Raw genomic sequence first — 27,484 nt, 5'->3', positions numbered from 1 at the left:
AGTAGTAAAGCCACCTTGGAGAGCAATTTAGTAAAATCTAGTAAAAGATGCACACTCCTCTGGACTCAGGAATTCCACTCCTAAAAATTACCCTAGAAAAATTCCCCAGGCTGCACAAGATGACCTGTACTAGAAAATCCACTAAAGCTTTGTTTGGAAAAGTAGAAAATTAGAAACAAGTTGAATGTCAATCAACAAGAGAATAAATAAAATGTGGCATATTTATAGAATTGAATTTTATATGGCATTGAAAATAACCATATCGACATGGAGATCATTTTACCAACAATGTAGGTGAACAAAGGAAGCTGCAGGAGGATATATGTAATATGTTGCTATTTTGATGAAGTTTAAAAATATGAGAAACAATGCTGTATATTTTAATGGTCACATACACATGTATAATAAAAAATACAAAAATATCAGTATGAATGGAAATATTGAGTACTAAATTCAAAATAGAGGTTATCTCTGAGGAGGGAGGAAAATGGGTATATACTATGGACCTCTTTCCACATCTGAACATATAAGTCTATTTCACTTATTTTGACTGCTACACAGAATTCCACAGCTATAATTATATATATATATATATATATATATATGTATGTATATATACTATAATAAATTTAGCCATTTTGCTACTGTTGGAGATTTTGGCCATCTCTTCATACCAAAATCCTAATATATTTGGTGCAAGGGTCTTTGTGGGAGAATTCCTATATGGGGAATTGCTGGGTCAAAGGTTATATGCATTTAAAATTTTATTTTTCAAATACTGTATCAATTCACACTCCTACCAACAATCTTCTAGAGTCCTCTTCTCTACACTCTTGCCAAAATCAAATATTATCAATCTCTCACACTTTTCAAGTCAGGAAGACATTCCCATGATCAAAAGTAGTTTAAAAACTGGAACAAGTGGGAGATGCCAACTTTATAATGTTCTTTAACAAACACAGGGGTATATAGGCTAATAACATACTAAGGAATTATGAGATAATAGAAAATACAGACAAATGAACAGATAATTATAATAGCATGATAAGTGCCTTAAAAGAGGTATTCAGCGTGCCATAGCAGAGCATGAAGAGACATATAAATCAGCTTGGGGATCAGGAAAAGAGGCAATGGCTGAGCTGAATCTGAGAGGCTGAAGAGAAGTTGGCATGGGAAATCTGGGAGGATGGGGAGGAGGGGAGACAAAGGGAGACAGAACAACAGATTCAAAGACATAAAAGTAAGAAAATATGGTAGAACAAGCAACTGGAAATAGTTCAATACTGTCATAGTGCTGTCTATGAGTTAAAGCCATACATAAAAGTCCAAGTCCAAAGACAAAACTGAAGACGCTTTCAAAATGTTACTCCATAAGATAAAACCCCAGTGTGTTACAAATCATCTCTGATTTAGAAGCTGCTTCTAGCATACATTGAACAGATAGTTCTCTGGCCAAATGCAGCAACAGATTGCATGGCAGGATAGAATGAGGAAGGAGAAGTGTGACCAATACTTCAGGTCTGGGTAAACAAAGGGTCTAGTCAGCTAAGACAAAAAGGAGCAGAGCACTTGAGTATTATGGAAAAAGATTTACAGGCAGCCAAAGTCCCACAAAAGGGAAGCTGGAGGTTGGAGGGAGCATGAAGGTTGGAAAACCAAGAAGACCCACCAAGTGCTTCTTTGTATAGCAGCACTCTCTGGGGCCGGGAGCAGAACAGCCACTAGAAATGTTTACTGAACGATTACCAGGGCAGAAAGCTCTCTGCCTGGCTGAAATTTCCCCCTGGATGATGACACCTGGGCACCCGCTATCTCCAAAGGCTGTCACAAACACTGCCACAGGTGAAGGCGGGAACGGAGCCAGAAGTCAATTAACGTCACACATGATACAGATGCTCCACAGCCAGGAACCGAAGACCACCACCACTATTACTTAGCTCTGAAACAGTGTTCCCCAAAACTGTCTGAAGATTTAAAAATTCCTGGGGTATTTGTTTCAAAATAAAACAAAACAAAACAGATTCCTCTAACTCAACCCAGACCTACTAAGTTAAAATTCCCAAGGGTAGAGACCTGGTACTCTGTATATTTAACAAGCTGCCCAGCTGATTCTTTTCAAGCCATTTTGGGAAGCACTGATCTAGAAGTTCTTGCCAAAACAAAAAGGTAAAAAAAAAAAAAAGGTATAACTATTGGAAAATGATTGTTACTGTTTCCCACAGGCAATATAGTTATCTACTTAGAAGTCTAAGAAAATTGACTGAAAACATTATTAGAACCATGTGTTGACAGAAAAGCTAGTGAGACTTCAAGATGGAAATGTCCATAGGACCACTGAATATAGGAGTCTTAACCTGGACCAGAAGCCTGGGCTGGAATTAAGAACTGCAGAGGGGGGCTTCCTTGGTGGCACAGTGGTTAAGAACCCACCTGCCAATGCAGGGGACACGGGTTCGAGCCCTGGTGCGGGAGGATCCCACATGCCGCGGAGTGACTGGGCCCGTGACCCACAGCTACTGAGCCTGCGCTCTGGAGCCTATGAGCCACAACTGCTGAGCCTGCATGCCACAACTGCTGAAGCCCGTGTGCCACAACTGCTGAAGCCCACGTGCCTGGAGCCCGTGCTCTGCAATGGGAGAGGCCACCCAATGAGAAGCTTGCGCACCGCGGCAAAGAGTGGCCCCCACTCGCCACAACTGGAGGGAGCCCGCACGCAGCAACGAGGACCCAACGCAGCCAAAAATAAAAATAAATAAATAAATAAATTTATTTTAAGTCCCTGCAGAGGGACTTCCTTGGTAGTCCAGCGGTTAAGACTCCATGCTACCAGGCAGGTGGCCTGGGTTTGATCCCTGGTTAGGGAACTAGATCCCGCATGCTGCAACTAAAGATTCCACGTGCCGCAACTAAAGATTCCACGTGCCGCAACTAAAGATTCCATGTGCCGCAACTAAAGGTTCCGCATGAAGCAACTAAAGATCTCGTGTGCCGCAACTAAAGATCCTGCATGCTACCATGAAGATCCCGCATGTGGCAACAAAGATCCCGCGTGCTGCAACTAAGACCTGGCGCAGCCAAATAAACAAATATTTTAAAAATAAACAAAAATAAAGTTAAAAAAAAAAGAACTGCATACATCTATTAGTGTTGGGGGGGTTGGCTGGGGAGGGCCATCTAAAACCTGGTACGCTCAGAGGTTGCAGCAAGAGAAGAAAAGACGGCTCACTCAATTAGTGTGTTGTGCACCTGAAACTAACATAATATTGTAAATCAACTATACTTCAATTGAAAAAAAAAGAATAAGAAAAGCAGCTCAGGAGAGAATGCCAGGGAACACAATATCTGGTATATCATAGGTAATCAAAAGTTTCATAATTGGACATTTTGTAGTCACTAAATGGAGATAAAACGTAATGAATATACAATACACGTGTATTAAGTGTATTTAGAGAAACAGTTCTACCATAAATCTGTATCTGTAGATCTCAGAATGTCCTAGATATACAGACAATAATCACTGATATATCTGAGTTAACGTAGGAACAGACAAGCAATTCACACTGCTGGGTCATGCAGATTCCTCTAATCCTCTCTACACATGGAAGCAGGATACACATTCTCCAGTTCAGCTCTGGTGGCCACGTTTAAGAATCAAAAAAGATCTAACACTGTAGAAAGGGCTGTGGGTAAGATGACTGCCAGAGGAAACCGTTCACTTGAAGAACTGCTTGGTTTCGGTTAAGTCACACATTCTCTGCAGTGGAAAACCTCCCTGTCATCTCTTTGCTCTAAAAGTAATCAGGCTAGTTGAAAACAACACCTTATTATTTCATAAACTACACATCAATACTTTCTTTGATAAGTATCCATCTTTTTAAACAGCTGGGTCCATTTCAAATGTTCTGCTTTCAAACTCAGCACTTCTGCAGCTGTAAATGGGTTTAAGAATACACAGTGCATCCAAATACCACAGCAGAATGGGGGCAATATTCAAATACTGAAAAGAAAAATATTTAAAACATCCCACTCAACCTACTGAAAATGCTGATAAATGCTGTCAGGATACCTCTAGCCCATTCCTTTTATCTCTTGGATGGCCCAAGAAATTCATAATTTCAGAGGGAAGGCCTTGGTCAACGAAGCAGTCAGTTTAGCTGTGGTCAGGAGAACTTCAGGGTGCATCTCCCCAGGTTTCATACCACCTTAACAGGAGTAAAGGTGGGAGCCCAGAGCTCTGCTCACTCCTGGCAAGACCCTCTCCCAGTAATACTCACGCTGACGGCACCATGATCTGCCTAGGAGACTGTCTGGGGCTAATTCCAACACAACCTTTATCATAGGTTATGCCTGTTTCATAAGAAATCTTAGACTCCCGCTTGGATTCTCATTCCCATAAGGCTCTGCACATAGCCTCAGAAGACCCCATCTCCCACTAATCCCCCACTCTCAAATCCTTCAACTTATCTTCATAGTCTACCATCAGCAAAATCCCTTCTCTGGCTGAGAATCCTCTTCTCCGAGTGTTACTTTCACATGGAAACCTGGCTTTCCCTGAAGGCCTGGCTTCGTCTGCAGCCATTCAAGTGGCAGCTGCTTTCTCTCTCATACCCCTCAAACAGCTGGACCTCCAGGTGGGGAGATGTCCTCCCAGAACCTCACTGCCATTCTCAGGTTATCTCCCCTTTTCCTTAAAACCTCCATTTTGAATTTCATGTCATCAGACCAAAACCCTAAATATTCCTCTACAGTGGAGTCCAAAACTACTGTCACAATTCTTGTTGATTTCAACATCCACAGAGTTGACCTTTCCCATACACTATTGTGGTCAACTGAATGGAGGACCTCCCAAAAGATATGCCCACACCCTCATCTCTGGAACCTGAGAATATTGCCCTATATGTCAAAAGAGTAAACATTACCTTCTATGGCAAAATATGTGATTGAGTTAAGGATTTGGAGACAAAGAGTTTATCCTGGATTATCTGGGTAGACCCAAAATGCAATTACATGTATCCTTATAAGATAGACACACAGAGAAGAGAGAGAAGAGGAAGAGGCAATGTGACCAAGGGGACAGAGACTGGAGCGAGGCAGCCACAAGTCAAGGAACGCCAACAGCCACCAAAGGGTGGAAGAGGCAAAGAACAGTGTGATGGTTAATTCTGTGTGCTAACTTAACCTATGCTACAGCGTGCCCAGATAGTCGATCAAACATTACTTTGAGTGCTCCTGTGAGGGTGTTTCTGAATGAGATTAACATACAGATTGGTAGACCGAGTAAAGCATATTTGTCTTCCTAATGTGGGTGGGCCTCATCCAATCAGTTGAAGACCTGAACAGAATAAAGGGGCTGACCCTCCCTCAAGTAAGAGAGAATTCCTCCTGCCTGACTGCCTTTGAACTGGGATACTGGATTTTCTGCTTTTGGAGTTGAACTGAAACATCTGCTCTTCCTGGGTCTCAAGCCTACAGGCCTTCAGACTGGAACTACATTATCAGTTCTGGGTCTCAGGCCTTCAGACTCAAACTGGAACTACACCCTTGGCTCTGCTGGGTTTCCAGCTTTCTGACTCTTCCTGCAGATCTTGAGGCTTGTCAGCTTCCACTGCTGCATGAGCCAATTCCTTATAATAATCACTTCTTATATAATTGTAAACCCTGCTGACTCTGTTTCTCTGGAGAACCCTGACTAATATAAATGGGTTCTTCCCTGGAGCCTCCAGAGGGAGTATGGCCCTGCTAACATCTTGATTTCAAATTATGGTATCCACAGACATAGAGAACAGACTTGTGGTTGCCAAGGGGGAGGGGGGGGAGGGAGGGATGGGCTGGGAGTTTGGGATTAGCAGATGCAAGCTATCACATACAGAATGGATACACAGCAAGGTCCTACTGTATAGCACAGGGAACTATATTCAATATCCTGTGATAAACCACAATGGAAAAGAACATGAAAAAGAATGTGTGTGTATATATATGTATAACTGAACCACTTTGCTGTACAGTAGAAATTAACACAACATAGTAAATCAACTATATGCCAATAAAATAAATTTTAAAATAAAATAAAATTGTGGTGTCCATAACTGTGAGAGAATAAATTTCTGTTTTAAGCCACCAAGTTTGCAGTAATTTGTTACAGTAGCTTCAGGGAGCATATACAGTGGCCTTCCCTGAACTCTCCTACAACAACGTTCCCCTACTCTGCGTGGGTCACCAGCTTCAAGTCACGTCCTAGAACACCGTATTGCCAATTACCGCACATTATCTAACATCTCCATGTCAAGCACTGCGCTCTCATACCAACTTCTGTCTCTCTAGATCACTCCTTCCAGTGCCCTCGAACAATACTTCAGCACCGATGGGACCCGTCTCCACCGAGCCTGCTACCTTCACACAGTTCCTTGTCTCCCTCATGGTCTCATTTCTCTCTTCAACTGACTTATATTCCACAGCCCATTATGACATTCATGTCTTTGCATACTCTTCAGCCTCTCTCGCCAACTCTCCTCCTTCGTCACACTCCTCTGTCAAAACCCCAACTCCACCCACTCTGCTCCTCTACCCACACAATGAGGGGGCGGAAGTAAAATATACAACTACGCTGACTGGCCTGACTTTGAATTCATAACCACCAACCTCAAGTTAGTCATTCCAATCTCAGTTCAAATGTCACTTCTTAAAAAAAACTTTCCCTGACCAATTTTTAATAGCTTTATTGAGATATATAATTCACATACCATAAAATTCACCCTTTTAAAGTTACAATTTAGTGGTTTTAATATATTTAAAACAGTTGTGTAACCATAACTAATATCTCATTTCAGAAGATGTTTTTCACCCCCAAAAGAAACCCAATACTCTTTTTGCCCACCCCACTAATCCACTTTGTCCCTATGCATGTGCTTACTGTGGATATTTCATATAAGTGGAATCAAACACTATGTGACTTTTTATGTCTGGCTTCTTTCACTTAGCATATTTTCAAGGTTCATCCATGTTTTAGCATGTACCAGTACTTCATTTCTTTTTGTTGCCTAATAATATTCCATAATGTTGAAATAACACGATTATCTGTTCAACAGTTGACAGACATTTGGCTTTATTTCCACTTTTGAGGTATTTTGGATAATGTTGCTATGAACATTCATGAACAAGTTTTTCTGTGAACATATATTTTCAACTCTCAAAGGAGAATTCTCAATTCTCACCTAGGAGTGGAATTGCTGGATCACATGGTAACTCTGTTTAACATTCTGAGCAACTGCTAAACTGTTTTTTCAATGTGGCTGCACCATTTTACATTCCCACCAGCAGTGTATTAGGGTTCCTATTTCTTCACATTCTCAACAACACTTGTTATCGTCAGTCTTTATTTCAGCCAACCTAGTGGGTGTGAAGGGGCATCTCATTGCAGCTTTGATTAGTCATTTCCCTAATGACTAATTAATGTTGATCATCTTTTCACATGTTTATTGGCCATTTGTATATCTTCTGAAATGTATATTCATATCCTTTGCCCATTTTCTTCTAAAGTTAACTTTAAAAAAATTGCGATAAAAAACACATAAAATTTACCATCTTAACCATTTTAAATGTACAACTCAATAGTGTTAAGTATATTCATATTCCTGTGAAACAGATCTTGCAAACTCTGGGATCTTACAAATCTGAAACTCTATAGTACTGATTAAACAACAACTCCCTTTCTTTTCCCCCTCACTCCAGCTCCTGGTAACCATCATTCTACCTTCCCTTTACCCGTGTTTAAATTGGGTTATTTGGTGTTTTTCTGTTGTTGTTGCTGAGTTGTAAGAATTATTTGTAATTCTGGATACAAGTCTCTTATCAGATATATAATTTGCAAATATTTTCTCTTTTTCAGTGGGTTGTCTTTTTACTTTCTTGGTGGTATCCTTTGAAGCACCAAAGTTTTTAATTTCAGTGAAGTTCAATTTATTTTCTCCTGTTGCTCATACTTTTAATATCATATCTATTGTATGGGATAAGGCAGGGATCTGCCTTCATTCTTTTGCATGTGGATATCCAATTGTCTTAGCACCATATTTTGAGAAGACTATTCTTTCCCTACTGAATGGTCTTATCACCCTTGTTGAAAATCTACTGACAATAAATGTAAGAGCTTATTTTTAGACTCTCAATTCTACTCCATTAATCTATATGTCTATCCTCATGCAAATACTACACTGTCTTGATTACTGTTACTTTGACGTAAGTTTTGAAATCAGGAAGTGTGAGTCCTCCAACTGTGTTCTTTTTCAAGATTGCTTTAGCTTTTTTGGGTCCCTTGCATTTCCATGTGAATTTTAGGATCAGCTTATAAGGTTATGAAAAAAATCAGCTGAGATTTCCCTAAGAATTACATTGAATCTGTAGATAAATCTGGGGAGTACTGCCATCTTAATAATATTAAATCTTCCAATCCATGAATGTGCATGTCTATGTATTTACTTAGGTCTTTTAAAATTTCTTTCAATGATTTTTGTAGTTTTCAGTGTACAAGTCTTACACCTCTTTGGTTAAATGTATTCCTATTTTCTTCTTTTGGATGCTACAGTAAATGAAATTATTTTCTTAATTACATTTTGGATTGTTCATTGCTAGAATAAAAAAGAAAACTAATTTTTGTACATCGATCTTGTATCCTGCAACCTTGCTGAACCTGTTTATTACCTCTAATAGTTGTGTGGGGGTGTGTGTGTGTGTATGTATTCCTTAGGCTTTTCTGTATACAAGATCTTGTGGTCTGCAAATAAAGAGTTTAACTTCTTTTTCCAATATGGATGCATTTTATTTCTTTTTGTTGCCTAATTGCCCTGGCTAGGACAGCCAGTACAATGTTTATATAAGCAGCAAGAGCAGACATGCTTGTCTTATTCCTGATCTTACAGGGAAAGCTTTCAGTCTTTCACCATTAAGTGTAACATTAGCTATGGGTTTTTCACAGATGTTGAAGAAAGTTATCAGATTGAGGCAGTTACCCTCTATTTCTAGTTTGCTGCTTGATTTTTATCATGAAAGGAGGTTGCATTTTGTCAAATTCCTTTTTCACATTTATTGTGATAATCATGTATTTTTGTCCTTCATTCTAATAATATGGTATTATATTGATTGATTTTTGCATGTTGAACCAACCTTGCATTTCTGGGATAATATACATTTGGTCATAAACTGATGTATAATCCTCTTTATATGTTGTTGAATTTGGTTTGCTAATATTTCATTGAGGATTTTTTTTTAAAAGATTTATTTATTTATTTATTGACTGATTGATTGATTGCTATGTTGGGTCTTTGTTTCTGTGCTAGGGCTTTCTCTAGTTGCAGCAAGCGGGGGCCACTCTCCATCGCGGTGAGCGGGTCTCTCACTATCATGGCCTCTTTTGTTGCAGAGCACAGGCTCCAGACACGCAGGCTCAGTAGTTGTGGCTCACGGGCCTAGTTGCTCCGCGGCATGTGGGATCTTCCCAGACCAGGGCTCGAACCCGTGTCCCCTGCATTAGCAGGCAGATTCTCAACCACTGCGCCACCAGGGAAGCCCCATTGAGGATTTTTGAGGCTACATTCCTAAGGGATATTGGTCTGTAATTTCTTTTGTTTTGATATCCTCTTTTTTGTTTTGTTAGGTTTTGTTTTGGTATCAGCATAACACTGGCCTGACAGAATGAGTTGGGAGGTGTTCATCCTCTCCTATTTTGGCAAATGTGTGAAGGCTTGGTATTAACTCTTTAAATGTTCGGTAGAACTCACCAGTGAAGGCATCGAGGCCCGGCCTTTTGTGGGAAGGTTTTTTTAATCACTACCTTAATCTCTTTACTTATCACAGATTTATTCAGATTTGCTGTCTCCTCCTGAGTCAGTTTCAGCAGGTTGCTGACCACCATATCCTAAATAGCTGTTTAGTCATCTTTTTATCATTTTACTTTTCTACATAGAACTTATCATCATTTGATATCTTCCTTGTTCACTTATTTTGGGGATTTTGTTTTTAAAATGTTTTTATCCATCTGTCCCCTTTAAAACGTAAGCTCCATGAAGGCACCAACTTTGTCCTAGCCTTTTCTAAGTAACCCCACACCTAGAACAGTGTCTGCGAGGTAACAGGTACTGAATTAGAATTTGCTGGATAAACGTATGAATGAGTTAGTGAAGCTGGCAGCAGAAAGTTAAGGGGGTTCCTGTCTTAAGGCTTCTGTTTTCTCTGTGTAAGAAAAGAGGTCATCTACTGAAAGACAGGGAAGAGGTGGGGTAGATTGTTTAAAAAGAATGGAGACTTTACTCCTTTATGACTTTAACTGACCATTGCAAAGAATGGAAAAGCAAGGTGATCAGAGAAATGCAATAGGATTGCAATGCTAAGCATCAACATGTAGTTGGTGATCATGAAGCTTAAGGTAATACTAATCTGTCCTATTGTATGGATTTCTCCAGAAGTACTAGAGAAAGCAGATAAATTAGTTCATCCATGAATTTAGTTGACAGAAACATGGATAAAAAAGTCACAGGACAATGGAATTTATGGTACAGGAATGAAGGGCCATATCTAAAATGGTAAGGAGAGAAGAAAAAAGAAGCAAGGAATGATGGATAGAGAGGAGACAGATCAATGGATCAAAGGCTGGAAAGAGATTAAAAAATGATCTTAGTGAGAGTGGTTGAAAAGTCAACTGGAATGATAATGGGATATCAAAGGAGAATAGGATGTCAAAATCAGTGATTTTGGAAGTAGGAGCAGTTGGAAGTGGTGAAAAGGTACAGGGTGTAACTGAGGGAGGAGATGTCTGATGTTCAGTGGAGAAGAAGAGTGTCAGAGTTGAAGAAGTCAAGAAACCATGTGGCCAAGGTCTTAAAAGGTTTGCCTACAGAGATGCAGAAATCACCATGAGGTGGCCATCAGTCGGGTACCAGTCCATCCAGCAGTGAAGGGGTATGTCCAGAAAGGAAGGAGACAATACCACCAGAAAAGAAGAAGGATAACAGGGCTAAAATGACATGATCCTCAAAGCAGCATCTTGCTTGCATTTTTTTTTTTTTTTAATCTAAGAGATTCAGGGTGTAAAGATCTAGAAGTGGCAGGAAGGAATGCAAGAAGGAAAATAACCAGGGTGACAGTATTCACAGAATTATAAGCTGACCCTCAACTTATAATTGAGGATAATCCTCATCCTTGTATCAGCCTTTCCTCTTTGAATGTAGGTGGAAACTGTGAATATGATAAACGATCACTCCTCTGATTATGTTATACAGCAAAAGGAAGATTACCCTAGGTGGGCCTGGTCTAATCAGGTGAGCCTTTTAAAAGCAGCATTTTTTTCTGGCTGGTTTCAGAGAGATGCACTCTAGCTGGCCTGGAAGAAAGCCAACATCCATGCTGTGAACTGCCTATGAGGGCCACATGTCAAGGAACTGCGGGGAGCCCCTGGGAGCTGAGAGTCACCCCTGGCTGGCAGCTATCAGGAAAACGGGGACCTCATTATCACAGCTGCAATGAAATGAATCCTGCCAACAACCAGTGAGATGACAAGAGGACCCTCAAGCCCAGATGACAGCTACAGCCTCAGCAGCTGACACCTCGATTTCAACGCAGTGAGACCTACAGCAGAGAATCCAGCCATGCCATTGCCTGGACTTCTGACCTAGATAACATATTTCTGTTGTTTTAGGCTGCTAAGTTTATGGTTATTTATTATGCAGGAAAAGAAAACTAAAACAGTGACCATAAATAGTTTACCCAGGATAATTGCAGTTTACGCATGTTGTCCCTGCATAATTAACAGTGTCCCCTTCCACTCTCACATGAGTCTGGATTATATGCTAAATTATACGGTCACCCTAACAATAATTTCACCTCCCAAACCCTAAAAATTCATGTGGATGTGGGAGAATAGATAGCCACCACCTGAAAGGGCTGCGAGAGAAGTGGAACACCTAGAGGAAAGCTAAATTTCTATTAAGACAAGGGGCTAAAAGAAATGCTTAGACAATCCCACTACTGGGCATATACCCTGAGAAAACCGTAATTCAAAAAGAGTCATGTACCACAATGTTCATTGCAGCACTATTTACAATAGCCAGGACATGGAAGCAACCTAAGTGTCCATCGACAGATGAATGGATAAAGAAGATGTGGCACATATATACAATGGAATATTACTCAGCCATAAAAAGAAACGAAATTTAGTTATGTATGGTGAGGTGGATGGACCTAGAGTCTGCCATACAGAGTGAAGTAAGTCAGAAAGAGAAAGACAAATACCGTATGCTAATACATATATATGGAATCTAAAAAAAAAAAGGTTCTGAAGAATCTAGGGGCAGGACAGGAATAAAGATGCAGACGTAGAGAATGGACTTGAGGACACGGGGAGGGGGAAGGGTAAGCTGGGACGAAGTGAGAGAGTGGCACTGACATATATACACTATCAAATGTAAAATCGATAGCTAGTGGGAAGCAGCCACATAGCACAGGAAGATCAGCTCGGTGCTTTGTGACCACCTAGAGGGGTGGGATAGGGAGGGTGGGAAGGACAGGCAAGAGGGAAGAGATATGGGGATATATGTATATGTATAGCTGATTCATTTTGTTATACAGCAGAAACTAACACACCATTGTAAAGCAATTATACTCCAATAAAGATGTTAAAAAAAAAACCCAAACAAAACAGGTCAGAGCCACAGTGGGCAAGTCTCAGCAGTTTTTCTGAGGAGTGTGGGGCACTGACCTAAGGGACTAGATTTTGTAGCTTTTGTTTGGGTTTTCTTCATGTGTGTATCTTACCTCCTGCTGTAACTTGCTACAAGTAGGTATACTGTCTTATGCCTTTTAAAAAAATAGTCCTCCTGGGCTTCCCTGGTGGCGCAGTGGTTGAGAATCTGTCTGCCAATGCAGGGGACACGGGTTCGAGCCCTGGTCTGGGAAGATCCCACATGCCACGGAGCAGCTGGGCCTGTGAGCCACAATTACTGAGCTTGCGCGTCTGGAGCCTGTGCTCCACAACAAGAGAGGCCGCGATAGTGAGAGGCCTGCGCACCGCGATGAAGAGTGGCCCCCGCTTGCCACAACTAGAGAAAGCCCTCGCACAGAGACGAAGACCCAACACAGCCATAAATAAATAAATAAATAAATAAATAAAAATTTAAAACTATTAAAAAAAAAAAGAGTAGTCCTCCTGCCTAGTTTTGCACGACGTATGAAGTAGCTATTTAACTATGACGTGTAACTATTTAGAACTCAACAGGGGCATGGCCAAGAAGTGTACCTTTTCCTCAGTGAATACACATTATCTCTTAGAATTCTAGAGATGTGAGAAGAGGTATGCTGATCACATGAAAATGAAACATTGCTTCTGACAAAGTCAACAGTCTTAATTGTTCCAAGTTTATAACAACATAATTTTCTGACTCCTTAAAGTAAATGATTTAATATCATCAATGCCCAAACAACTACACTGGACATATGTGAGTTGCCCATTAACATTTACTTAAAAAAAAAAACAAAAACAAGCAATAATATTGATAGAGATTGTTAAACAAATCCAATACTTCGTCATTTATAGATTTTGAAGAACGGGATAAGTAACTTTGTTCAGAGGTGGAGTCTGCCATCTGCTGGGAAGAAAGGTGAAATTTCCATATCATCAACTAAGTTATATAACTACCTCTACTAACAACAAACTGTACTGTGGTACAAGTGTATTGTGTATACACATACACACTTCCTGCCATGGAGTAGTAACCACACAGGGATCGGTCAAATTTCTCTTGGTAAAGTGAAGACCAGAATAAGTGCACACCTGAATGTAAGGCACGGGGGAAGGCAGGGAATGGGAGCAGTCTTGTTTACCTCCAGCCCTCCTTGCGTATCAGGAAAGGGTTAAGAGTTTCCGTTTGGGAAGATGAAAAGGTCCCGAAGATGGATGGTGGTGATGGTCGCACAACAACGTGAATATACTTAATGCCACTGAACTGTACTAATTTAGTAGAAAAACATGATAGTCTCCGTGGCTGAACGGAAATCCTTGATCAGAATGTAAGGCTTTATCCTCTGGGTGGCAGACTGTATTTTCCAAACATAACTGCGGGGATCTCTCTCACCACCCTTGCTCCACTGTGATGGACTTGACCGCCACCCCAGCATCATGAGGTGAAGTCCCTTCTCCTTCCCTCCAGCCTTAGAGACTGTGACCAACAGAATATGGCGGAATGTTGCCACATAACTGTACAGCCAGGTAAGACAAGGCCTTGCAGCTTCCCCACAGCTCTCACAGATGCTGGTCCTCCAGATGCTTCCTCCGGTGACGCTCTCTCTTAAAATAATGCCTCCACGCTGTGAAAAGCACAAGCCACATTCAGAGGCCCACACAGAGGTGGGTCCTGTTGACCATTCCAGCCTTATGATCTGAACAAGGACTTCTGTTTAAGTGGTTCATTCAGTCACAGAGACTATCATGTTTTCTATTAAATTATACTTTTAAAAATAATACTTTATTCAAACCATGCATAATATTTAGTAGGATTTTTATTGCCATATTTAAATGATTCAGATTTGGAGGAAGATCCTGATACAGTGTTGTTGTTGTTGTTGTTGGTTTTTTTTAATCACTGTTAAATGATGTTTAGCCCAAACCTTCCCCATCTCAGCTGATGGCAATTCCATCCTTCTGTTTGGGACAAAATCTTACAGCTTCCCTGGACTCCTTTCCTCTCACAAGCCACATCTGACCCGTGAAGCAGATTTATAAAGTATATCCTAATTCAACTCTTTTCATCACCTCTACTGCTAACATCCTATCATATCTTGTTTTAATTACTGCCATCATCTCTCTGAAATGGTCTGCTTCTATCTTTTCCTTCCACTGTTTACTCTTTACATGGCATCCAGACTGATCATTTTAAAATATAAATCAACTCAAGCTATTTTCTACCCAAAACTCTATAAAGATTCCTCCTTTCACTCAGAGTAAAAGCCAAAGTCCTTACAATGGCCAACAAGGCCCCTGTTACCTCTTTGACCCCCTCCCTACAACTCTCCTGCGGCTCCTTCTGCTCTGGCTACTCTGGCTTTTTTGCTGTTCCCTGAATTCACACACACACTCTTGCTGTATGGCCACGATCCTGAAAACTTCTGCTCTTCCCCAGATGTCTGCAGGCAGACATCTAAGACTTTGCTCAAGTCTCACTTTTTCAACAAGGCCTATAAGACTATCCCCACTCCTACCCTTGATTCCTTTTTCTGATTTCTTGCTCATGTGAGAGTCCAGTGTAAACTGGCAGAGGGGCTCTGATCCATGAATTCAGGGACCCAGCCTCCTTTCATCTAAGGACTCTGCCTCTGTTAACTAACAGAGATCCTTTCATTTGGGCTGGTGTACATAGGGAGTGGGAAGGGCAGAGATAGAAAGAATGGAGAAGACACACCTGCTTTAAACTACCTTGACCCAGAAGTAACACAGATGACTTCCAAACAAATTCTTCCATTGGTAAGAACTAGTCATATGGCCCATCCGGCTACAAGGAGGATGGCTATATAATCTAGTTATATATCCAGAAGAAAAGGAAAACATGGATACTGGTAAGTACTTCTAATCACTAAATATCTTTCTGCTCACTTTCACTACACAAAGAACACACTCAAACCTCTCCCACCGCCCAGAAGCAAACCTGAAGTCCCATTCAGTCAGCACATCTAACTACAAGTGCAGGACCTCTGGCTCTGGCACAGTTTCCTTCATCAAGACCACGTGCAGCTCCTTAAGACACAACCTGTAAACTGAAAAGGCATGTTATTTGCACCTGCTCTCCCCAGTCCCAATATACAATAGTGGGACAGGAGCAGAAGGTTCTTCCTTATCAAATATTCTCCTTGGCCATGTGGGCTCTGGCACGCCCTCCTGAGGGGCCGTAAAACCTTCATAACCCACCTCTTTCCCGGGCAAGTTCTGGGTCCTTAAAAAGTGATTTTATAGCTGTAACAGTCAGGCTCATGGTTCCATTGCCAACAGAATTCCCTCAAAAACTTAGCAGGCCTTTGATCTATTTGTTTCCAGTCGGTTCCATGTGCCAGTAACCACACACAAAGTTCTTCCCCAGACATGCCTCCATGCCTCTTGCTTTCAACTAACAGAAGCTACCTGGAGGCCACATGAAACAATAGGTCAGCAGTTTCCAACTCTGGCTGCAAAACAGAATCTTGGCTGCAAAACAGAACTTTCAAAAACTGCCTGTGTCCAGGTTTCGTGTACCCTGGACCCATTAAATCAGAAGCTATGAAGGTGGGAGCAAGATGATTCTGATGAGCAGCCAATAAGAGCTACACTTCATCTGATCTTTGCCACATGACTGTCACATTTTTTTTTCAACTGAGAACATTTACTAGGTCTTTGATGCTCAAAACCTCTCTCAACTCTTATCTCTTGTTCTCTAGAAATAGTCTGTTTTTCCTTTCACTGCCCCAACTCTCAGAACTTTCTCTATTCCCTTTCATTTTTTGCTTGAAAACTAGCCAATTCTTTCCTAAGCTCATCTCTTTCATGTAATACCTTACCAATAAGAGTCAACACACACGCTAACCTTTTCCAACGTTTGGCCTAGAGTTCGCTTGGCATGAAGCAAGTCTTCCAAGTTATCATGGATGACAAATCTACCAAATTGGTCACCACTGCAGAACTTGCGTTTCTGTCTTTCCCAACTCCAACATCAGTGTCCCCATCAGCGTGCTACCTGACTGCTAAGCCAATGAACAAATTTTAAGGTTTTGTTTTAACAGAATTCCACTTCCGGTACCAACCACTGTAGCAAAAACTAAAACCTCAGTAGCTTAACACAAAGTTTCTCCCTTGCTTCCATCAGAGTCACACAGGTTGGCAGGATATTCCTCTCCACCCATTGTTCAAGGACCCAGTTTCCTTTCATTATATGGTTTCATCCTCTCTGGGTCCTAATGAAATTCTCTCCACTAAGCTGCTAGAGGGGACAGAAAAGGCACCCAGTTATTAACTGTCTTGTTCTGGGAAGACATATATCACTCTGATCATGTTCCACTGGTAACAGCTATTCACATGGTCCTTTTGGATACAGTGGGGCTGAGAAATGTAGTCTAGATGTGTGCCCGGCAAGAACAGGAAAACAGTGATGTTGATGAGCCCTAGTGGTCTCTTTAACACCCTTAAAACTTAAGCTCCACCAAGGCAGGAATCTTTGTCTAGTTTGTTCATAGATGTATCTCACAAGCCTCTTACAGTGCCTGGGACATAGCAGGTGCTCAAAAAATATCTTTTGAATAAATAATGAATGGACAGAATGAATTACAGGTATGGTACCATATGGCATTTTTTTCTATAATAAAGGCAAATGAATGGATTGATGAATAAAAGAATGGTGAATTATACTGCATACTTACTTAGATAAAACATGAAACAGAACTTTTGGAAAAATCAAAATAAATTTCCAAGCACCAACACTACACATATCAAATCTACAATGCAAATTCATATACAAACTGGTTAAATGCACACTAAATTCATCTGTTGTGAACACAGAGAAACATTCATTCAAAATTTTAGTACAAACACAGTGGACAAACTTCAAAGAAATTACTATTAAACTGATTACACATTTTTTTGTTAGGTGGAAATTTCTTTACCCACGACAGCCTCAAAATTCATCCATATCTTCCTCAAAGAACAAGGGCACTGCACACACTCCTAGTCTTAAAAACAAGTCACACACAGACACGTAAAAGACCTTACCAATGTGCATCTACCATCATAATGCAAATACTCATCAAAATTCAGAACTAATACATTTATGATACCAGCTTCAAAATTATGCATGCTGATAATACTTGATTTTTCCTGAACTCTTAAGTCACTATAACAAAAATAAATTAATAAACTAGAAAAAAATAACAAAGCTGAAATAAAAATAACAATAAATGGCGATAAGACTTACTTCACAAGAGTGTTGTGAGGATCAAACAGAAATATAAGAATTCACTTGTGATTTCTGTACTTTCCTTTATGTATGTTATAGATCAACAGAGTATATGAAAAACTGCTTTGTAAATCATAAAGCAATATTCAAACAGTCACTTATCTTTAAATAAATGTAAAATTCCCATTTCTATAAGGGTTTTAAATTAGCTAAATGAGCAAGTTCAAACTAAGGTGAAAAAGAAGTTCCTCATCCTCCTAGCCCCAACATCTAGAAAGAGAATTTTCAGTAGATACATTCCAGAGAATCCAATCATTATGAAAGGTAATAAGGCAAAGAGCTTTCTCAGTGTAAACAGTTAGACTCTAAACAAAAAACAGTTGAAAAATATTAATAAGTCATTTAATACAGTGGGATACTTGTACTTTAAGAAGAAGAAAAAGTAACAATTTGAAAATCTATAAATTCTCTCTAGTCAATGAAAAAGAGAATAAACTACTGGGTTTTATTTTTTGTTTTCCCTTTGCTTGTTTAAAAAATTTAAAATAATGACTCCTCAACCAAAAAAAATACTGGAATTTACAACACAAGACCCAGGATAGGAGGTTCAGTTTAACAAAATTTTATGGGTTAGCTGTAACTGAAAAGCCATCTAATAAAAAATTATCTGTAACACATTATCAGAGATGTAGGAAGTAAAGTATACACTTGATTAAAGTTTGTTTCTTGTTTTTAACTAATCCCTGATATAAACTTATTTGCTTTTTTCTTGGTTAAGTTTTAAGATGGTTAACTAGGAAAAAAAAGAAAATAGAAAAAAAACCCTGCTTACTGAAGCTTTCTAATACTTAAAGTCTAGTAGGATGACCGGGCTTAAGAACCTAGATCCTGAATTATACTTATGACCCTATATATTTTTCTACCTTTTAGCAAACCAACCAACCATCAAACAAAAGCTAGAGGAAAAGGATTTAAAGCAAGGCTATAGCAATTTAGGAAATAAAAATATGACATTTTTTAAACTCTGGAAATAAACTGAGAGAAGGGAAGAAAAAATGATTGATGCTAAACTTGTTACATGATTTATAAACACCACAGAAAAATCACACATTGACCTCTACCCAAATACTGTTATTTAAAAGATTGCTTTTGAAAGTAAAGACATCAGCGTGGCAATTGTAAAATACAGTATTTACCCAACTTTAGAGAGGTAAAAATTTAACTCCTTCATCTCATGCAGTTTTCTCTGCAACATTTAAACCCTATAAGCATGAATAAAGTTTGCTTGAAAAAAAGAACTTTAAATCTTCCTTAAAGCTCAGAGAGTAAGTCTTCTGGGGTGGGGGTGGTACCCCCTTGTACAATTTTAAAAGGAGACACTTTTCACTGGGAAAGGGAGCACTGCAACATTCCATTTTACTGAATAAAAGGGACCACATCAAAGGTCATAATACCTCCATCTCCTAAAACTTTAAAAACTCTGCTTTTCAAATCAAGTGATGAAGCACAACATATCTGCAAGCCCCATCATAAATGTAAGGGTTAATATTTTATGACATCACATCCTTATTTGATAGGCATCTATCAGAAAAGTGGCCCTGGTGCTGTTACGGATGAAACAGATAACCGCTAGGGACACAGACTGAGAGACAAAGCAGTTACCCAAGAGGAATGCTCCTTCATCTGGTGTTGGTTGCTGTGAGGGCCATTGGCATGGCCACGCCAAAAGCAATTTTGGCAGAGCTGGTAGTTGTGGCACTGCTGGCATCGGTACCGGAAACCCATCATACTCTCACACCGGCAATAGGAGCACTCCACAGGGTGGAAGACTTGAGGGATGAGGGCAAGGAGGAGAGGGGACCAGAGGGAGAAAGAAGTCATTTTCATTTGGAGAATAAAGTCAGTCAATGGAAAACCAAATTTAACATAAAAGCAAAGGTGAAAACAAAACTAGAAGTGAAGAATCTAAATTGTCTTCAATTTAGTTAATCTAACCAGCCATTCACTGGAATAAAAAGACAATAACAAAATTTTCCATTTAGAATAGATTACAATCCACCTTAGAAAACAACCAATTTCCTTCTTTAAAATGACTTTCATGTCTCAAAGTTTAGGTAAATAAACAAGTAAGGAGGAGAGACACTCTCATTCCAAAATTTCTCTTCCAAACCTATTTTTTTTAAGAGATGTATATTGTTAGTTGTGGACATATGTTTCCTTCACTAACATAAAATCTGTGAGAGCCAGTACGACATGCTTTATGTCTCTGTTACCTGCAAGTGGTGTTTCACACAGTCCTTTGGACTGAAGGCCTCCAAATGTTTGCTGAACTAAATACTACAGGGACTTCCCTGGCAGTCCAGTGGTTAAGACTCCGAGCTTCCAATGCAGGGGGCACGGGTTTGATCCTTGGTTGGGGAACTAAGATCCCATACGCCACAAGGCACAGCCAGTAAACAAATAAATAAATAAATACTACTACATACCTGGGTGCAAATGGTAACTGGTAAAAAAGTAAGGCTAGCCATATCAAAATACTAGTTTTAGGTAAGAGCTCCAAGTATCGGCATAAAATAAGGTACTCTAACCAATGAAGGGGTAGTGATTTGGAGAGAGGGAAACTCAGGTGACCTGAGACTCCTTTCTCCACCTCACACAGCATCTTACCTCATGAAAAACTGCCAGCTGGCAGTCAGGATTTATAGGGGTTACTGGGATTCTCTTATAGCCTGAAAGTCCAGTTTACTCAGTGGAAGTGGGCAATAAATGCACAACTGTATATTACAGATTGTTATTTATACTTTTAAATGTTGATAGCACAATTGTTCCCTCTGGCAATTCAATTCTGAACACAAGAAATGGAAGTCAAAGGAAAGAGGGATATAATATTCAAATCTTCATTTGAACAACTCTTTCTAGCACTGTGTATACAAAGGCAGTGTTGTCTCAATTGTAAGGATTTTTAGTCCTACTTCCAAAAATGCATATTAACTAGAGAATCAAGTCTCAAAACAAATGAACAACAACAAAACCTGAGCACTAGGTGAGAAAAATAATACAACAAGATCACTAAAGAATAACAGAAAACTAAAATCTGGAATGAGAAATCCAAAGGACATACCTCCTCTAAGAAATTTAAATTTTTGTTATCAAAATATTTCTAAGGAATAATGAAAGTGTTAATCACATAAGAATGTAATTTATAAATAATATACTACATACAAAGTCACAACAAAATGTTCACATGGATAACACTAGATCTCAACAAATGAGATCCTCTCTACTTGGGATAGCAGATATAAAATGATTTTATGAAAATGAGCTGGATATGAAACTACGAAAACATTTAGTGCTATAAAGGTATTGTCCCTCGAACCAACACTGTAATAATTTAACAGCATAAATCTCTATCCAAAAATCCTGTTTAAAAATTTAGCTGTTTTAGTCTACTCAAGAGATTCCAGAACTTTAGGAAAATAATCTTGAATCTAAGGACTTGTGAACTAAAGCCATGACTGGGTGAAAGGCTGAGAAGTTAAAAAAAAAAAAAAAAAGGAATGAGTAGGAGGGACAGAAAATAAAAAGAATACAGCAGCTTTCTCTCATTCTTACAAAATGAAAAAAGAGGACTCTGCTTTTTAGTGCCACTCAGCTATCACTCTTTCTCTTTTGTGGAATGAGGAGAGACAGGCAAGAGCCTTGAGAGAAGGGAGCTTCCAGAGAAAAGCTAGGACCTTTCCTTTAATGAACTCAAACAACCTAAACAAGGAGATAAACTGATAGCAATAGCAGAAAAACCTAAGTAGTTACTAAGAGATAAGTACCATTTCAATTTCAAGTGAAACAAAGATTTAAGTCAAACTATTTGGGAAGGATACTGAGAGTAATTCAGTAGTAAAGGAAAAAACTGAATATGGGTGAAAGCCAGTACTAAATTCTATCTTGGCTATTTTCCTTTAAACTATTCCAAAATTTTATAGTTTTAGTGGTTGATATTGAATATATACAATTTTTTGGAGTTACGTTTTTTATAAACTAAAGAAAAACAAGGAAGTCATGGCTAAGTCAGGTGGGTTTAAGCAGAAAACAACCATCTGGAATCTTGGGGGAAAAGCCTGGAGTTTGAACCACAAAGTTTTCTGACCTGATATTACTACCTCTTGGTATCCTATCTAAGTAATAAGTCCTCCCTCCTTTTTTTTTTTTTTTTTTTTTGAGAAATAAATATTCCTGTTTTGAAAGCTAAAACCACAAATTCAAATGATGGAGTGCCAGCAAATGTCAACTGCCATTTTCAATGATAATAACTAAGGACATTATAAATACTGTCAGTTCATATACTTCCTATAGCATGGGGAACTGAATGATAAAAGTTCTGCTTACCATTCTCAACGTGGGCAAGCCGATGCATGAGAGGTAGCCAGACAAGGCACTGGGGAGGAGGATCGGCCATCATGGTGTCTAAAAACATATTTAGCATTATCTTTTTCTGTGAAGAGAAAAAAAAACAAATATACTTCATATTTTTCAAATATCTCTGAACTCTAAGATTAAGTTAACTTAGGATTCTCCCAACCAAGTTGTAATGAAATACATGGGAAATTTTATAGCAAAATAAATAATATTTTGCATTACTATAGACACTGCTACACACTATCCTATACACTACTGGTATATTCAAATGCATTTCCACTTACATTATTCTATTTGAGTCTTAAAACAACTGTACAAGACACATAGGCTAGGATGGAATTACTATGTTGTACACCTGAAAATAATATTTTAAGTTAACTATATTTCAATAAAACATATGAAATGAAAAAAGATAAATAGGCTAGGTATTACTATCTTCATTTTACAGATGAGATAATATAGGAATGACGCATTTAAATGACTTGTAAAGGTCCTACCAAAATCAGGACTACAACTCAGGTGGCCTTCAAATGACTATTTCTGAAGAATTCTGAAGGAAAGTCTCAGGTCCAGGACAGAGACTGCAGGCCAGCACTGAATCGAGGGAGGGAAAGGTTCTCACATATATGCAAGAGGGCTGAATGAGGGTGATAACAGTAGGAAGTTACCGTCCAAAGGCCCTTATACATAGCTATGCATTGATGGTGTAGTTTGAGAAATGCCTACTCAAATAGGCTAAATAAAGTTTTCCAAAGTGTTTTCCATCTCAGGCATCAAAGTTACTAATGTTTCTGAGATTTCAGTGGAATCTGGGAGGAATGCATGAGCAACGTTAAAAATAAAAACAGAAAGTCACTCAACATTTGAATGGAGGTTCAGACATGGAAAATGCCTCTTATAATAGATATGCAAACAACTGCAATAAACCAAAATGAAATTAAAAGTCTCTAATTAAAATTGAGAAAGAAGATGCTAGGAAGTTTTTAGCTAGTCAGAGGTGGTTAATATACGTGTGTACTATATCACTTATCGTAAATGTAATGTTTAAATTAACGTTTCTGAATCATCTTATATTTGTTAAAAATTACACTTTTACAAATCCACTTATAATCCTAATGTTACTTTCCCTAAAAGTTCTGATTCACCTATCATGGAGTTTTGTGTGGTTTTTTAAATCTTCAAGATGAAAAGGAACAATTATACTTGATATCTCAGAACTCCCTCATAAATACGCTCAGGATCAGTTTCCAAAAGTTGTCCTAAGTCATACTACAATTTGAAGTCCTCCAAAAGCATGAGGAATGAAACCAGAAGAACTGTGTCCCAGTGCTCTGTCTTCCATTAACTACGTGATTTGGGGGAAATCACCTAACTTTCTGGTTTCAGTTTTCTTATCTCTCAAGGGCTAGAGCAGTGGTTCTTGAAGCATGGTCAGAGGTCCCCCTGCGAGGTTCCTAAAACATTTCCAAGGAGCCCATGACGTCAAAACTATTTTCATAATAATACTAAGACATTATTTGCCTTTTTCAATCTGATTCTCTCATGACTGTACAGTGGAATGTTCCAGAGGCAACGTGGCATATCCACAATTATCTGCAAAAGCTTTTAAAATATTCCTCCCTTTTCCAACTACACAGCTGTCTGAAGCCAGATTTTCTTTCCATACTTTAACCAAAACAACATATCACAACAGATTGGATAAGCAGATATAAAAACCCAGCTGTCTTCAACTGAGCCAAATATTAAAGAAATTTGCAAAAAATATAAAACAATGGCATTCTTCTCATTAAATTTTTTTGCTTTGGAATATCTATTTTTCATAAAATATATTATTTATGTTAATATGTAATCGGTTTATCATTGTTCTTTTTAAATGATTTAATATTTCATAATTTATCAGTTTTGATTTCTAATATGGAAATACTGATAGATATAACTCATATAAACAAAAGTTCTCCAGAGTGCTCAAATATTTTCGGGTGTGTAAAAAGGTCCTGATACCAAAAAGTTTGAGAACTCATGGGACAGAATTCCCAGCTCTAAAATTCTGTCCCATTTCCCAAAATTCACTCTTTTTCTCTACCTTTTTGTTTTGTTTTATTTTGGTTTTGCTCCTGAGTTGAACACATTCTTTGCATTTCTCTTTATTTTTTACAACAGAATATTTATAACAAAAACTATAATAAAAGTGCAAGTAATGAACATTCTTGCCACAATTCTCATTTTTCTGTATTTCCCTCCAAATGCATATGTTTCTATATAATTATGTACATAGGGTATATAAAAATATATAATCTGTCTTTCCACTTAATGTTTTTTCTTTTTTTAATAAATCTATTTATTTATTTATTTATTTATTTCTGGCTGAATTGGGTCTTTGTTGCTACGCGGGGGCTCTCTCTAGTTGTGGCAAGTGGGGGCCACTCTTCGTTGCCATGCACGGGTTTCTCATAGCGGTGGCTTCTCTTGTTGCAGAGCACAGGCTCTAGGCGTGTGGGCTTCAGTAGTTTAGGCACGTGAGCTCTGAAGTGCAGGCTCAATAGTTGTGGCGCCCAGGCTAAGCTGCTTCGCGGCATGTGGGATCTTCCCAAACCAGGGCTCAAACCCGTGTCCCCTGCATTGGCAGGCAGATTCCCAACCACTGCGCCACCAGGGAATCCAACACTTAATGTTTTATTAAATACTTTATTGTTTTGCTACAAGGTCTTCTTTTCTAATCATTTTAACAGCTGCCTCATCCACTGAGCAAAACCACCATGATTTATTTATGCTTTCCTCAATAAAACATTGAGCCTGTTTTTATCTTTGTATGCACTCTCATATTTTTCTTAGAAACTAGTGTTTCTGTTTGTTGCCTACTTCCCCGCGCTTTGTTATTCTAATCGTCAATACTGACAATTATTAGTCTAAATGCCATTTGACTTCCTCCCTCCACTCTTGGCTACAACTTTCCTGTTTTAAAAGAGGGGAGAAATCATCTCGTAAAAGTGAGAAATCCAGTATCACTAAAATAACGTGAGAAAACAAGTAAAATAATTTAGCATTAGGTCATCATAGCTGCAATTTCCAATCTCATCTTTTCCATTAAAAACTCCTATTTTCTGGGACTTCCCTGGTGGTGCAATGGTTAAGAATCCGCCTGCCAATGGAGGGGACATGGGTTCAATCCCTGGTCCGGGAAGATCCCACATGCTGCGGAGCAACTAAGCCCATGTGCCACAACTACTGACCCTACGTGCCGCAACTACTGAAGCCCACAAGTTCTAGGGCCCGCATGCTGCAACTATTGAGCCTGTGTGCTGCAACTACTGAAGCCCGGGCACCTAGAGCCTGTGCTCTGCAACAAGAGAAGCCACCGCAATGAGAAGCCCGCACATCGCAACGAAGAGTAGCCCCCACTCGCCACAACTAGAGAAAGCCCGTGTACAGCAACAAAGACCCAATGCAGCCAAAAACAACAACAACAAAAACAACAAAACAAAACTCCTATTTTCTTATGGGCAACAGGGAAATATTTCTTATCCATTGCCCTATCACTTACTTGGTAATCAGTTAAACAATGTATGACATTTAGCTAAAAGACTTAAAAACAGCATTTTTTAAATCTTTCAGATTAAAATGTTTTTATACAAACTTTCTGTGTAAAGTTATAGAAGTATTTTGTCTGACAAGAGCAAACACACGTTAACTGGTTACAGGACCAGTGCTATGGGTCAGCCTTTCAGTTATTATAAGACACTGAATTTGTCCATATCACAGATTTATTCTGGACTTTGAAAATTAGAGTACTTTGTAATGACACAACAATATAGTGTTGCTGTGCTTTTTATCGAGATACTTTTATTTATTATAGCTTTTTTAAAAAAAGAATGGAAAAAGTCTTCAAAAATTCAGAAATTCGGTATTTTCCTCATTGCAAAGATTGTCTCATTTGAGAAAATTATGGAGTAATACCAGTGAAAACAACAAGGTTGCAATCACATCCAGAAGCTTTAAACTTGCAGTTAGAATTCAAGCCCAGATACTTTCTCATGCCATAATAGATTTAAAACCACTACTCAATCCAACTACCTAGTAAGCACTGATGATTTTCCAGACACTGTTAGTCATGGGGATTTAAATTTGAAGGAGACCAAGGTGCATCCCTCAGGGCATAAGTGAGCTAGATGTAACAGGCCAGGGCCTGTTGAAGAGGAAACAATTAATCCTACATTGAAAGATTCAGAGCAACAAAGACAAGGAGATATTTAGCTGTGACTTGAAATATGAGGCCTTTGTTGGAGGAGACAAAGAAGGTCAGGGTTACTGGCATTTCAGTGAGAGCTAACAGCATAAACAAAGAAGAGAAGTATACCACTTTCACCTACTCAAGACAAGAGAAATGTAAATCAAAACTATACTGAGATAACACTTCTCAACTCTCAGATTGGCAAAAATTCCTAAATGTAAGAACATGTGCTGTTGGCAAGGCTGTGGAGAAAAAGATGGACTTACACACTGCTGGTGGGAGTGTAAATGGTACAACCCCTGTGGCACTGGGGCAATATCTAAAAAGAATCCATGGCATCCTGAGGGATGGGGTCTGTCGGGGTAGGAGGGCTCAGGAATGAAGGTGAAAGAGAGGCTGGGGTTGGATCGATAAGCAACACCTTGTCTGGCTAACTATCTTATCCAGGAGGCAGTGAGGAGTTAGTAAGGTTTTTTCAAAGCAAACTAGGGACATCAACAGGGCTGTTGTTTAAAATGATGATTTAAACTCAAATTTGCTTATGATTAAAAGGAATAATGGGGAGGACCTTCAAGATGGCGGAGGAGCAAGACGTGGAGATCACCTTCCTCCCCACAGATACATCAAAAATATATCTACATGTGGAACAACTCCTACAGAACACCTACTGAACACTGGCAGAAGACCTCAGACTTCCCAAAAGGCAAGAAACTCCCCACGTACCTGGCCGTGTGGCTGATAGGGTCTTGATGCTCCAGCTGGCTGTCAGGCCTGAGCCTCTGAGGTGAGAAGGCCAAGTTCAGGACACTGGACCACCAGAGACCTCCTGGCCGCACGTAATATCTATCAGCGAGAGCTCTCCCACATACCTCCGTCTCAACACTAAGACCCA

The 27,484-nt window shown here is 39.2% G+C and overlaps 1 protein-coding gene across 27 annotated transcripts in view; it reads right to left on the bottom strand.

Annotated features, from left to right (window-relative positions):
* DTNB (dystrobrevin beta) overlaps positions 1 to 27,484 on the bottom strand; it is a 279,721-nt gene that overhangs the window by 140,901 nt on the left and 111,336 nt on the right. For all 27 annotated transcript variants that reach the window (XR_005022446.1, XR_005022445.1, XR_005022448.1 and 24 more), the window contains 2 exons: positions 22,335 to 22,440; positions 19,614 to 19,780 (listed from right to left, as the gene is read on the bottom strand). Coding sequence is in view for 19 of the 27 variants with exons in the window: in XM_036873637.1 (XP_036729532.1) it covers positions 19,614 to 19,780; positions 22,335 to 22,440 (273 nt within the window). In the remaining 8 variants the exon portion in view is untranslated. The remainder of the gene's footprint in view (positions 1 to 19,613; positions 19,781 to 22,334; positions 22,441 to 27,484) is intronic.

Source organism: Balaenoptera musculus, chromosome 13 (genome assembly GCF_009873245.2).
Source record: "Balaenoptera musculus isolate JJ_BM4_2016_0621 chromosome 13, mBalMus1.pri.v3, whole genome shotgun sequence".
NCBI classification, from domain to species: Eukaryota; Metazoa; Chordata; class Mammalia; order Artiodactyla; family Balaenopteridae; genus Balaenoptera; species Balaenoptera musculus.
Note: the sequence above shows the minus strand (reverse complement) of the source record. Positions and strands in the feature narration are given on the sequence as shown.